A 14,002-nucleotide genomic window follows, 5' to 3' on the forward strand; every position below is an offset into this window, starting at 1 on the left:
AGGAGGAGGAGGAGGAGGAGGAGGAAGAAGAGGAAGACGAGGAATGTCTCAGCCTGGGTTCCAGGAAGGTGGCCAACAACTGATTCCCAGGAACTCCCTGCCTATACTTCTTGCTTCAGAGAATCAGAGGCTTCCTGCAGATGGTCCCTGGCATTGTATATTCAAAGGGCTGTGCCTCAGTATAACACACTTTGGCCTCTGCCAGACCAAGATATTAACAATGTCTGTCCAAGTCAGCAGGCTGGCTTTGCTTTACAATTTATCCAAACAGAGAGCTGCTGCACCAACCATAACTATTTTTACCAACTGTCTCTGGTTCCAGGTCGGCTGCAAGCTCAGCCTGGTATTCTTCCAGTACTGTATCATGGCGAACTTCTACTGGCTTCTGGTGGAGGGTCTCTACCTGCACACCCTCCTGGTAGCCATCCTTCCTCCCAGCAGGTGCTTCCTGGCCTACCTTCTGATCGGATGGGGTAAGGGCTTCATAGTCTCCATCTTGATTCCCATTTCATTTGGCCAAAATATGTAGGCTTCTGCTCAAAACCCTACTCCAGGGGCGTACTCCATGGTCACCTTGGGTGCTTTGAGGCTCCATTGACGTCAACAAGGAGCTGGTTTTATTTTGTTTTCTTTTTTATTGGATATTTTATTTATTTATATTTCAAATGTTATCCCCCTTCTCAGTTTCCCCTCCAGAAACCCCCTATCCCATCCTCCCTCCCCCTGCTTCTATGAGGTGCTCCCCCACCCACCTACCCACTCCTGCCTCCCCACCCTGGCATTCCACTACACTCTGGCATCAAATCTTCACAGGACCAAGGGCCTCTCATCCCATTGACAAGGCCATTTTCTGCTATATATGTAGCTGGAGCCATGGATTCCTCCATATGTACTTTTTGGTTGGTGGTTTAGTCCCTGGGAGCTCTGGGGTGGGGGTCTAAGTGGTTGATATTGTTGTTCTTCCTATGGGGTTGCAAACCCCTTCAGCAAGGAGCTGGTTTTAAATCCTTTAGAAATCAACTTCCATTCGCATCCCCCTTACCTTAAATGAAACAGCTGCTAACAAGTAGCAAAATAATTGTTCCTCTCCCTTTTTCTAATCAGCTCATATCAGCAATGAAAAATCAGAGAAGCAGGCTGATGGCACACCTACCTGCTGCCAGAAGTCCAGCCCTTTCCAGAGCAGGAAGAGATGAAAGCTTGGCTTAGGGAGTAAAACTCACAGCCCCTCAGACAACATGGAGCCATTTGCTTGGCCTCCCTGTCTTCAACAGATAGGTTTCAGTCCTGTTCAGATTCTCAGCTTTCAAACATATTTGTCTTTGCTGCTTAATAAAGTATAAGTGCAAACCTTCACATATTGATGAAGACATTAAGCGAGAGCTTCCATATGGTCTTTGGTTGAAATTCCTCTTTACATTTTCTGGTTCCTGAGTATCAGGTGTACAGGGGTGCTGCTTCTCATTGATGAGCACAAGCCAGTCTGATGGGGTCTCTCCACAGGCATCCCCAGTGTGTGTATAGGTGCATGGACAGCAACTCGCCTCTCTTTAGAAGACACAGGGTAAGTGCTATATGTCCATTCATGCCTGTGAAACAAGGCCTGCTGGTACTGGTAAAATATCTGAGAGCTAAAGAAGCTTGTACCATTAGAGACAAAAGACTTCCAGGCAGTCAAGGCATTTCTAGGCAACATTTAGCACCCCATGATTAGAAGACATGTGGATGGTCATGAACAAGACTCACTACAAGTTTCAGAATTTAGAAGATGGCCCAAATGAGAGGTGAAAGTTAAGCCATGCCTGTGTTTAGCTAAAATCGGGACAAGCCAGCCAGAATGAGTGATACTTTGCATGACTCTTTGGTGTCCCCAAGAGAGAGCCAAGCAGAAACAAGCAGGTTTACTGAGGGAAAATGCATTGAAATCAAGCTATGTGGCTGCCTGGATGGCCTCTGTGAGTTCCTCCTCTGAGAACTTCTGAGCCCAGAGGTAGTAACAGGCATCCCTAACCTAGATGGATCTCACAAAAGACCCCAGGGTATCAGTCATCCACTGGAGAACATATCACTCTGAGTGCTTGGTCTAGGCCAATCTAGTTTTTTAGTCTGTGACTTTACACTAACAACAAAAAATGAAGCCCCATCTACCTACCCCAGCAATTGTTCCTCAGCTGGGTTCACTGGCCCAGTCACCCCTGGGGAAGCAGGACTAACAACTGAGGTAGTGTTAGCTGGAAGGCAGTCTTTGCTCTGTGGTTTGGAGGTCTCAGAGCCAGCTCAACTGCCCATGTCACATTGCCAAACAGGCTGGGGCCCCTAGGCCATGGAACTCTGCCTTTACTGGAACAGTCAGCACCCACTGCGAGCTGTAGCCTTTTGCTGGAGATAAACCCTACTGAAAGTCAAGACCACTTCAATCACTCTCAAGGCACATTTTTAATTCGTCCAGACAGAGATACAAACAATTTGAGAGAATATGTTTTCAGAAGGAAGAAAAGGGCCTTGGTGGCATCAAGAGCAAGTGAGAGCACATGCCTTGAATTAACATCACAGCTCTGAGACTTACCAGCCCTGGAGCTGCACTCCATGGTACCTCGCCATTAGTAGACTGTCAGTTTGACTCACCCAATAGACCCGCTTCACTCTACATGCAGGGCAGTTAGATCTAGTTGGAGGTGACTGTGCAATCAAGAATCTGATTGGCACATTGAGTATAAGACCCAAGAAGGGGGAAGGTTGGTTCTGCAAACTTCATGTGAGAATTACTCCTTACCGAAGCAGTTCTGCTCAGAGCCTAGTTTATATGTTGAGTCAGAGTGACACCAGTTTCTTTCTCTCTAACAGTTGCTGGGACACAAACGACCACAGCATCCCCTGGTGGGTCATTCGGATGCCCATTCTAATTTCTATTGTAGTAAGTAGCTGCCTGTGGAGAGGCTTATGCTCTGCTTTTCTTTTGTGCACCTGTACCATGCAGAGTGTAGCCACCATGCTTCACTGTGTGCAAGTGGCTACCACCTTCTTACAGGGCCCCATCACCTCCAGGGCAATACCCAGGGAAGAGTGGACTCCAAGGTGCTCAGATCGGAAGGATTCTAGGCTTGGAGGAGATTAAAATAGTCTGCTGCCCACTTCCAGCTGCTCAGTTAACCACAACCTTATGCAGTAGTACCCTCAATGCCCACACGAGGTCCTCTTTGGTGTAGTGGGCAGACCTAGTGCCTTGGGTAGATGGTGGCTAAATGCAATAGATGGGTGATCAAGGATAAGATTTAAAGGTGCTCACAGATCACACAGTCCTTTCTTGTGTCTGTGCAGGTCAACTTTGCCCTCTTCATCAGCATTGTAAGGATTTTACTTCAGAAGCTAACTTCTCCAGATGTTGGTGGCAATGACCAGTCACAGTACAAGTGAGTATCTGCTTGTCCAGCATGAGAAATGTGCAGCAAAGTTTGTGGAGAGTCGAGCCTAATGCCAATCTGCAGAAGCTCCTCGAGGTACCCAGGTGGCTCTCTAAGGCTCAGTGTGCACTGACACTGGAGTCTGCTGGCCCAGCAGGCAGGGGAGTCAAATAATCACACTGATAGGATGATGGTGCTAAAAGTACGAACATTCTCTCATGTTTGCCATCATGCATAGAGCCTTCGTGTGAGAGTGTCCTTAAGTGTGTGTCCTTTCTATGATATCACAGCTTGACATCTTCCTTTGACCACACATTGCTCTTCATATTGTCGTCCTCCCCATCAGACCTTGGAGCTAGTCCACACAAGCACAGCTGGCACTTTGTGCCTAGATCTGCTTTTAGCAGTAATCTAACAAGCTGTGTGTCACTTAGAAGGGCACAGGGATGGAGGTCATGTATGTCACTAGCTAATTTGTGATAATCCAAGAGATCAGTAGGTTACCCATAATTCACAAAAAAAAAAAAAATAGATCCCAGCTCAGGTATGATGTGAACTGATTTCAGCGATGTTATATTTGGTACAGCTCAGGAGCCTGAACTCAGTTTGGTGATGCTGTATTTGATACCGGACAGAAGCCTGGGTTCAAATGATACTGTGCTGGCTAAGAGCTGCATTACCCTGGCAAGTGATCTGCTCCCAGCCAGTTGGAAGTTACCACTTTTACCCAAGCTGCTTTTCATGGGAAAAAATGTAGCATGATATGAGTGCTGAACCAGCAGTATGGCTGAGCAGAGAGGGGTCTTCCCTGTATGCTGTCTTCTCTCCTGTAAAATGGAGTGGATATTTGCCTGTTGCATTTGGGAAACAACTGAAAGGCATTCAGTGCCTGGCACAGAAGAATGGAAAAAGGACTTGGTGGACATTTAAGTCTTAGTTGTGTCATGCTGTGCACAAAATACAAGAAATAAGTTTCTCTTTGTGGAAGAAACCTGCCAGGTTACACATAACAAGGTATAAGCTACCACATGGTGCCTGATCAGAGATAATGGTTCTCATGCAGCCCTGGAAAGCAGGGCGGGCATTCTTAGTCGCCTTTCAATTGAATTTGGATTTTCGGCAAATCCTGTTTAGTATCTGTGCTGACCTTTTCTCTGGGCTCCTGGTGAGTGTTAGTTAAGAAGGTCTTGGGATGGATACTTTTATTTTGGAAACAATTATATAGGGTAATGAAGTCTGTTCTCTTCCATGGTGATGAGAAGGGCAGAAGGCTATGTTTCACCCCTTGGGTTGTAGCTAAGAAAGACTAAAGACCTTCCTCTCCCACAGGCTTTCCTAGGGACAGATGTGTAGATAGGTCATGTAAATGTCGGGACCTAGCAGCTTCCATATAACCTCAACTAAAGGGATTGTGCTCGAGAGCCTGGTGACCCACCCTGCTGGGCACAGGGCGTGCTTTTGCAAGGCAGCAGCTGCAGTGACATCTTGTTGGTAGAGAAACCTACCACTTGCACCATGACCATCACAGAAAGTATCAGGCTTCTGTGCAAGTTATCAAATGGGAAAAACCCTGCCCTTAATCTCCCAGCTCATAGGACCCAACATATGGAGGAAGGCACACATCTCTAGAATTCGCATGCCCTGTGTCTTACTTAGGGTTTCTATTACTGTGATGAAACTTCATGTCCAAAAAGCAGGTTAGGTAGGAAAGAGTTTATGCAACTTATATTTCCACAGCACTGTTCCTTATTGAAAGAACTCAGGACAGGAGCTCAAACAGGGCAGGAACCTGGAGGTAGGAGCTGATGCAGAAGCCATGGAGGGTGTTCCTTACTGGCCTGCTCCTCATGGCTTGCTCAGCCTGCTTTCTTATAGAATCCAGGACCATCAGCCCAGGGGTAGCCTCACTCACTGGGCTGGGCACTTCCCCATTGATCACTAATTAAGAAAATGCCTTACAGCTTGATCTTTTGGAGGCAATTCCTCAATTGAGGATCCCTCTTTTCAGATAACTCTAACTTGTGTGGACTTGAAGAGGAAACCTTTAAAATAAGTGAGAGAAAGTTGATTATTTTTCCTCCTGTGTTAGAAGGTGTCTTAGTTAGGGTTTTACTGCTGTAAAACAGACACCATGACCAAAGCAACTCTTAAAAAGAACATTTAATTGGGGTGGGCTTACAGGTTCAGAGGTTCAGTCAATTATCATCAATGGCATCATCCAGGTAGGCATGGTGCAAGAGGAGCTGATAGTTCACATCTTCATCTGGAGACTGCTAGCAGAATACTGGCTTCCAGACAACTAGGATGAGGGTCTTAAAGCCCTCCATGTTCACAGTGACACACCCACTCCAAGAGGTCCACACCTTCTAATCCTGCCACTCCCTGGGCTGAGCACATACAAACCATCACAGAAGGTAAGGAAAGGAAAAAGAGGAACAGGAACTAGGAGGAGCCTCCTGCCTTCCCTAGCTGAATCTAGAGGAGATAGGCTGTGTGCTTAGCAATACTAAGAAGCCAAGAGATGGCTTCCACATACCTGCACACCCTCCAGGCGGCTGCTCAGATGAGTGAGTAGTCACTCCTTAGCAGTTGGAGGCACCTGGGGATGGTAAGCTAGATACCTGGTTCCTAGTGTGAGGCTAATAAGACAGGATAAGGACAGCAGATGTCACTAGGAACTGGACAGAAATGCAGATTCTCAGGCTGTTGCCCAACTCTTCCTGTTCCAGAACTCTGATGAGGCTTGGAATCTGAGCTTCAACAAGGCCTCCATATGGTTTCTCTTCAGCAGAAGCTTAGGAAGCGTTGGCTGATATAACTCAGATTCCAGGAAAAACTGATCCATAATGACTGGTGCCTATATCAGTAATGGAAGACCCCCTATATGCTTGGGGGATACTGCATGCAATCCCCCGCACCCAGTTCTGAGAATGAAATCCAAGGTCCTGCTCCTAGTAGGGTTTGTCATTGAATATCCCAGACCCACCAGAATTATCTGTCCAAGAGTAGTGTGGCCCAGCAGTTGGCACTTGTGATAAATGACAGTAAATTTCCTGAAAGCTGGTGAGCCACACAATATGCCCTGTAAGAATCTCATCTTCACAAGCAGACTTGTATGTCCACATTTGAAAATTCTGCCCAAGTGTGTGAAGAAGAGGGTTCACTGACACAAGAAGAGTAAGCATTGTGTATTCCCTGACCGCTTCAGCCTCTGAAATCTCTCATGATCTCGGATGGGAGACGTGAGAAGCACAAGGTGCGCGAGCCATCATGTCCTTCTCCTTCTACTAGGAGGCTCGCCAAGTCCACACTGCTGCTAATTCCACTGTTTGGCGTCCACTACATGGTGTTTGCTGCCTTCCCTATTGGCATCTCCTCCACGTACCAGATCCTGTTTGAGTTATGTGTTGGTTCCTTCCAGGTAAGCATGGGAGGTGCTGTGGGTGCCACAAACTGTGGGCAGCTCTGACATTCTGTCTCTTTGCAGGGCCTGGTGGTAGCAGTTCTTTACTGCTTCCTGAACAGTGAGGTAAGTCCTTTGTCAGCTGGAACTGGGCACTGACATTGGGTCAGAAGTTGGCCCCATCATCAACCTCTGCTCAACTATGCCCCCATGCAACCAAGTTCACACTTGGTTTCCAAAGCCCCTCTTAACAACACTTCCAGTCCTTCCAGCAAAACTGAGCCTCTGTTCTCCACCCAATTGCCCCTTCATGATCAACATATTTATTTAGTTACCTTTTGTATATGAGTGCTCTATCTGTATGTACACGTGCATTTAAGAAGAGGTCATCAGATCTCAGTATAGATGGTTGTGAGCCACCATGTGGTTGGTGGGAATTGAACTCAGGACATCTAGAAGAGCAGACAGTGCTCTTAACCTCTGAGTCATCTCTCCATCCCCTAGGATCAGCATCTTACTCTTCAACCCAGAACTGAGTCCAAGAAGGGATGGTGTTGGTAGGAGGGGCTAGGCCTTTTTTGTTGTTGTTGTTTTGTTTTGTTTTTTAATTTGAATTTTTATTAGATATATATTTACATGTCATATGATTTCTCCTTTCCCAGTTTCCCCTCAAAAAAAAAAAAAAAACAAAATATAACAAGAACAAACCCCTCCCCTGTTCCCTCCCCACTCCCCCTGCTCGCCATCCCATCTTCTCCCACTTACTGGCCCTGGTATTCCCCTACACTGGGGCACAGAACCTTCATAGGGCCAAAGGCCTCTATAAATAGATTCTTGCTGGGTTTTTTTTGTTTGTTTGTTTGGTTGGTTGGTTGGTTGGTTGGTTTTTTTGGGTTTTTTGTTTGTTTGTTTGGTTGGTTGGTTGGTTTCTTGAGACAGGGTTTCCCTGTGTAGCCCTGGCTGTCCTGGAACTCACTCTGTAGACCAGGCTGGCTTCAAACTCAGAAATCTGCTTGCCTCTGCCTCCCAAATGCTGGGATTAAAGGCACTCGCCGCCACCACCACCACCACTGCCCGCAGGGCATGGGGCTAGGCCTTATTGAGTGATGCATCACTGCCCCAAAACACATGAAAGCCTAGTCCTCCTTATGTAAACTCTCCTTCTGTGCACCTCCAATCCTTAGAATCTACCCACCCCAGGTATTGCTGACTGTCTCTGTGTGACCTTCACCTGATAGCTAGCCCCTTTTCTAGTCACTAAGGAAGGCTTTTACAGAGCCAGTGTCCCTGTCCACTCCTAACACTTTCTTCACTCAGAGTCTTTAAAGGGGGAAGACATTGATGAAAATCCTAAAGGATCCATGGGGTTGCTCCAAGGCAAGACATATTCCATACTAAATCAGGCTCACTAATATCCATAAGGCCGTACACTTTTCTGTGCACCACCCCCATGCCTAGGCCCATGCTACATCAGTGTAGCCTGCTGGTGCCTGGCATTCATATGCATCAAAGCTAGACCTATCTCCTCCAGTTCTCTGTTCTGTCCCCCCACACCACAACCCCTGCACACTCACCCAACACTTTCCTGAGGCCTGAGGATACTTCTCTCTAGGAGCCAGGAATGGGGGTGGGCCAGACTGCTCATCCTGTGGCTGGTAAAGAAGAGCTCTAAAACCATGCCAGCTGTTTGCTATCTATGGTTGAATACATGCTACGTGCTGCTTTGGAGGATTCATGAGTTCCTGCATTCCAAGCTGACTCTTCACTAACACCCTCATCCCCAGGTTCAGTGTGAACTGAAAAGAAGATGGCGAAGCCTGTGCCTGACCCAACCTGGGAGCCGGGACTACCGGCTGCACAGCTGGTCCATGTCCCGGAATGGCTCAGAAAGCGCCCTACAGATACACCGTGGCTCCCGCACCCAGTCCTTCCTGCAGTCAGAGACCTCAGTCATTTAGCTGCGTCCCTCAAACAGAGCTGACAGTGCTGCTGGGTTTGACATGTGTGTTTGCCAGATTCCTCTGCTGCCCCAGTGTCTGGTGCCTTATTGGTTCAGCCCTGGTCCTTAACTCTGATCCTCACATGTAACTTGATTGAAACACCAATTATTATTGTCAAACTCTAGCCTTTAAGCCATCCTCTTCATAATATGGCTCAGCCATATTCTACTTTCAAAGCGAGCAAGGAAGCCAGGTAGCCCTGAACATCAAAACTGGATTCTAGTACCCCTGAAGAGAACAAGGAGGAAGATTCCAGTTCCCCTACTGCCTCCTGTGAGGAGGAACCAGGTCCAGAACCAACTGAGTATCACCCCCATGGCACCCAACGCATGCCTATGGATGTCTCTGAAATTCCTCCCCAGTCTATGGCATACCACAGAAAGCAGCAGAGAGCAAACTTCTCATCCTAGAAGCTTCCTGGTCCCCCTGGCCTTGAGTTCTTTCCTGTGGGACTACATCTGGACAGCCACACCCTTGCCATTCCCTGGGCCATCTGGTAGTGACCAAAGATAAGTCAAGAAGGATGTTCATGGTTCATTGGCCAAGCCAGGAATTCATATCCTCCTGAGGCACTTAGCATCTGCTGCTTCCTACAAGTGGTGAGCAGCTCTGGATCCCATACCAGCTGTCGGCATGAAGGCCCTTGTGACTTGTCCATCCAGCCCAGAGTTGTTCTCTAGCCAATAGAAAACGGTTCCATTGTTAAAGAAAATCACCATCTTAAAAACTGTTTAAAAAGAGAATTATTTTATCAAAGGATAAAACAGCATCAAGTATTCCTACCCAATATTTGCCAGTAACAATCCATATTTTTCTGATGTTATTTGCAACTGTAGGCAAGCAGACCTGAGGAAATGTTTGCCGTGATTGAAGACAGAGAATGCCTTTGCCTTCAGTGTTCAGAGACCCTGGAAGACTATGTCATGGTCCAGTGCAAGGACTGTAGATTCTAGACCTAGTGTTCTGGCACAGTTTATGTAGCTTCCCCCTAACACACACACACACACACACACACACCAAGGATAAGAGCTGCAAAATGTTTTCCTTGTGGCTTCTGTGGCATGTAGGCCCTGGCCAGTATGAATACCAATGATCTCAACCATTGTGCCAGAGCCAGAGGTCTCAGGGTCAGGAAATCACAAAAGTAGGGACACCACTTCCAGGATGTGAAAGCTTTAGTACAGCAGAGAAGTGTCTAGGGACTAGCTGAGGCCCCATGGCCAGACATGTGGCCTGAATGTCTGTCCCACAGAACTGCCACTGGACTTTTGCCTCCATCAACACTTGAAAAGCCTCCAGTTTGCAACTGCATGGGACAGGCACCTCAGATGATCTAGAAAACACCACTACCCTGCTGCCTTCCAGGGCTACAAAGCTAGAGAACAGGTTGTGGAGAGCAAACGACCCAGGTCACCAACACTGAAAAGAAGCTGTTGGCAGTGGCGATAGGTGGATGCTACAAGTCCTGGTGTCATCCGTGACTCTCTTCATACAGAGCTCACTGCTAACCCAGCAGTTCTGAGGATACACAGTTCTCCCATATTTGAAAGAGTCCTATCAACAACTGGATGTGACCCTGCCATGACCCTGAAGAGACATGTACAACCTGTGAACACAAGCAGTCACTGATTACACATGGAACATTCAAATGTACAGGGACATGATTCCCTCAGCCCAGCATGTGCTAATGCTACATAGAGCTGGGTCCTCTCCCTGGTAAAGAGATGGGCTGATCACAAAGTGGCCACTTCTGGAACTCACCAGTAGCAGAGGTGTAGTAACCATGTGGCCAGCATGTGACCTTACATGTTGTATATGGAATATCTACAAACACAGAGTGAGCTGTGTTTATACTAAACTGTGTATATACTGCAATAAACCTGATTTCATTCTATGTGAGAGTCTGCTATGAATGATGCTGGGGCCCTAGAACACAGCCGCCTGCTGCTATACACGAGCACCCTGACTCTGGACTGTGCTGCCTACAATTCCACATAGAAGAAGTTGGGTCTGAGGTGCCCAAGATGTATAAGCGGCAGCCATGAGGATGTGCCCAGCATACCTGGCTATTCCTACCCTGCAGCCATATCTGCTCCCTCAGCTCTATAGAACCTGAGTCTTGTCAACAGAGTAAGCTGAAATATGTGTGTGTGTGGTAGATATGCATATGCCTGTGTGCATATGTGTGCTTAGTTTGCTTAAGTACATGTTGTACTTACGTGTGTGTGCTCTGAGCAAGCTAAAAATGTGTGTGTGTAGTAGATATGCACAAGCCTGTACACATATGTGTGCTTAAGAAACAACATGTTGTACATATAAGTGCATGTGCTCATTTGGAGATGGTTATTCGTAAATTTATGTGGGGTTCACGTCTGTGTGCATGTGGAGGTGTTCAGATATAAGTCTGTGAATGTGTGTGTGTGTGTGTGTGTGTGTGTGTGTGTGCTTATTCGTGGGTGCTTGTCTATACTGACCCTTAGCCACTAGACAGATAAAAATCTGTTTCTGCTCCACACACAACACTGCTGCTGGGTAGTCAGGAACACTGTACACTGGTATCAAATCCTCAAGAGCATGAACATAGAAGTCATCCAGACAGCTTCTGGGGAAATTTCCTCAGAGAAAGCAGCAGGATGGGAGAGGAGGGCTCTACAGGGCCCTCTAGGATCACAGTTGTCCTATCTGATTAAGGATGCTTGGAATGAGGTGCTCAAAACAGGACAGCTCTGCAGATGGGCCCAAGGGAGTCAGCCTGCTGGAACAGCTGGGAAGTACACTGAGAACCAGCCCCATCTGTATGAATACATGTGCTTGCTTTTCTTTCTCATCAAATGCCAGCCATTTTAAACCGGCTGCTTCAGATTATGGGAACTTAAGGAGATGGGAAACCTCAGACTTTCAGCTAATTGTCATGCAGAAAGTGGAATGCTCTGAGCTCAGCCCAGCCCCAGAGATAGTCATTGTGAACTGGATGCGGGTCCCAGGCCTTTTTTGTCACACAGACAATTCCTTCCCTTTCTCCTCTCTTTTTACTCGTGAAAATTAGGTCAAGCTGCATACAGGTTTTTAGCCAGCTTTGTTCATGCAAGCTAGAGCGGAGGTCTTTCCCTTATAAGCATAGGGAAATTCATTTTTTTTTCTTTTTCAGGACAAGGTCCAGGCTCAGTTTCAAGTCCCCATTCTCCCGTTTCAGCGCCTAGGGTATCTGGGATCAGAGGTTTGTCCTCTACTGCCTAACTCAGAGATACAATATTTTCAGCAATTGCCCAATAGTGGGTCAGTTCCTTGAGTAGACTTGAGGGCACTCATCTCTGGGCTAACATGAGGACTGGGACCTGGGATGGCAGAAGGCTGCCCCTTGCCACACTTAGAGGTGTAGGCCATTGGTAAGCTTAGTCCTGTTGATACTTTCTTTCATTCCTTTCTGTGGCTGCTGGGACAATGTTCACAAGGGCATTCATGTCTCTAATGGAGAGGGACACTGAACATCATCTCTACAGCTTTCCTCTAAATCTAGTTTAAAGCAGAACCTTGGCCTGGATGAGTGAGTGGGCAGCATCCCTCAGCTCTAGCCATTTACAAATGAACTCTTTTATTATTGGCAAATGGGAACAAGGACAGGAGAGGCAACCCAGTGGAAGTCTCAGCTCTTCCTTCAGGCAGTCATCATCACTGCCAGCAGGAGCCTCAGCATGGGTTACAGGGACTTGGCCCTTACAAAGGATTTGGGACATGTTTTATATAGAAAAGTGTTCTTTTTAGATGGAAAGAAAAGGGACCCTCCCTTCCTTTGTGTTCTCTGACGAATTAACAAGGGAAGTGGAGCCAGTGGCCATGTCAGCAGGTGGCCACCTGGCTGGAAGACAATGCCTCTTCTGGACCTGCAGGAAGGACGCTTGCTCCCCAAGGCTGCTTAGGACCTTTCCAAAAGCTGCTTCTATTGAACAGCTGGAGCTGAAGATAACACTGGAGGGTAATTACAAAGCAGAGACAGACTGCTCTCCTTTTAAAAGTCAGGGTTTTCGTATTCTCACTCTTGAAGTTTTATGTAAAAATCTCCAAAAGGCACAGAAAATCAATGCCCTTTCAAAATCCTAGCTATTGTGGTTCAAATAATGTAGTTACAAGCACAAAATGTAAACTGAATTTTTTAAATCATAAATGATTACCCTTCTTTCAGATTTAAAGACACAGCACTGTAACTCCCCGCACCCCCAATGTCTCGCTGCTGATGTGCTGCCTTTCATATTGCAATCCAGGCTTCTGTACTCCTTCCACTTGGGTGATGCCAGAGAAAGTATTCTTGAATCTACCAGCACTGAAGGTTCATCTAGGTCCAGTGTATGTGAGTTGAAAGATGCGCATTCTGAACTCTAGTATCTGACTCCAGGTGAGGCCTGCTCATCCTAGTGCCTCCAATTCATTATCCCTTGGCCCTCACTCCCTGCACCTGCCTCTTCCCTCTCTCCAGGGCTCTGCATTGTTAGGGAGATGAGTTGCTAGAGTGAAAATCCTACAAGGAGTAAGGAAAAGCAACAGAAATGGGCAGGGTTGAAGGGCAGCAGTCCAGGTGAGACTGATTGGTTAGAGGTGAGGAGCCACATGGGGTTATGGGAAAGATGCAATAGTGAGTGACCCAGAGGGCTAAGGGGCATTATCAGCCAAGCCCCATAATACAGAACCAAAAATCCAAGTAACCATGGGATTAAGATCCTGTCTTAGTTAGGGTTTTACTGCTGTGAACAGACACCATGATCAAGACAACTCTTACAAGGACAACACTTAATTGGGGCTGGCTTACAGGTTCAGAAGTTCAGTCTATTATCAAACCGGGAACATGGCAGCACCCAGGTAGGCATGGTACAGGAGGACCTGAGAGTTCTACATTTTCATCTGGAGGCTGCTAGCAAAACACTGACTTCCAGGCAGCTAGGGTGAGGGTCTTAAGCGCATGCCCACAGTGACACACCTACTCCAATAAGGCCACACCTCCTAATAGTGCCACTCCCTGGGCCAAGCATATTCAAACCATGACAGGGTCCAAGGCAAAAGAGATAGCAAAGTGGGGTAAACTCAGTCCCAAACCATAAGCAAGACTTCTACAGAGCATCACAGGGCGCAGCGTGACGGGTGCCAGGAGTTCAATCCCTAACCAGCCCTGGCTTCTCAGAGGCCCCATCCAGATTCACAATGACACC

At 47.1% G+C, this 14,002-nt stretch overlaps 1 protein-coding gene across 1 annotated transcript in view; it reads left to right on the plus strand.

Moving 5' to 3' along the window:
- Positions 1-10,698, plus strand: part of Vipr2 (vasoactive intestinal peptide receptor 2) — a 67,822-nt gene extending 57,124 nt beyond the window's left edge. Inside the window, exons 7-13 of the mRNA XM_031356673.1 lie at positions 323-473; positions 1,504-1,564; positions 2,845-2,914; positions 3,319-3,410; positions 6,693-6,822; positions 6,889-6,930; positions 8,589-10,698. Of these exons, the coding sequence (XP_031212533.1) occupies positions 323-473; positions 1,504-1,564; positions 2,845-2,914; positions 3,319-3,410; positions 6,693-6,822; positions 6,889-6,930; positions 8,589-8,762 (720 nt within the window). The 3' untranslated portion in view covers positions 8,763-10,698. The remainder of the gene's footprint in view (positions 1-322; positions 474-1,503; positions 1,565-2,844; positions 2,915-3,318; positions 3,411-6,692; positions 6,823-6,888; positions 6,931-8,588) is intronic.
- Positions 10,699-14,002: the final 3,304 nt, after the last annotated feature.

The sequence above is a fragment of the Mastomys coucha genome, unplaced genomic scaffold, assembly GCF_008632895.1.
Source record: "Mastomys coucha isolate ucsf_1 unplaced genomic scaffold, UCSF_Mcou_1 pScaffold6, whole genome shotgun sequence".
Lineage (NCBI taxonomy): Eukaryota > Metazoa > Chordata > Mammalia > Rodentia > Muridae > Mastomys > Mastomys coucha.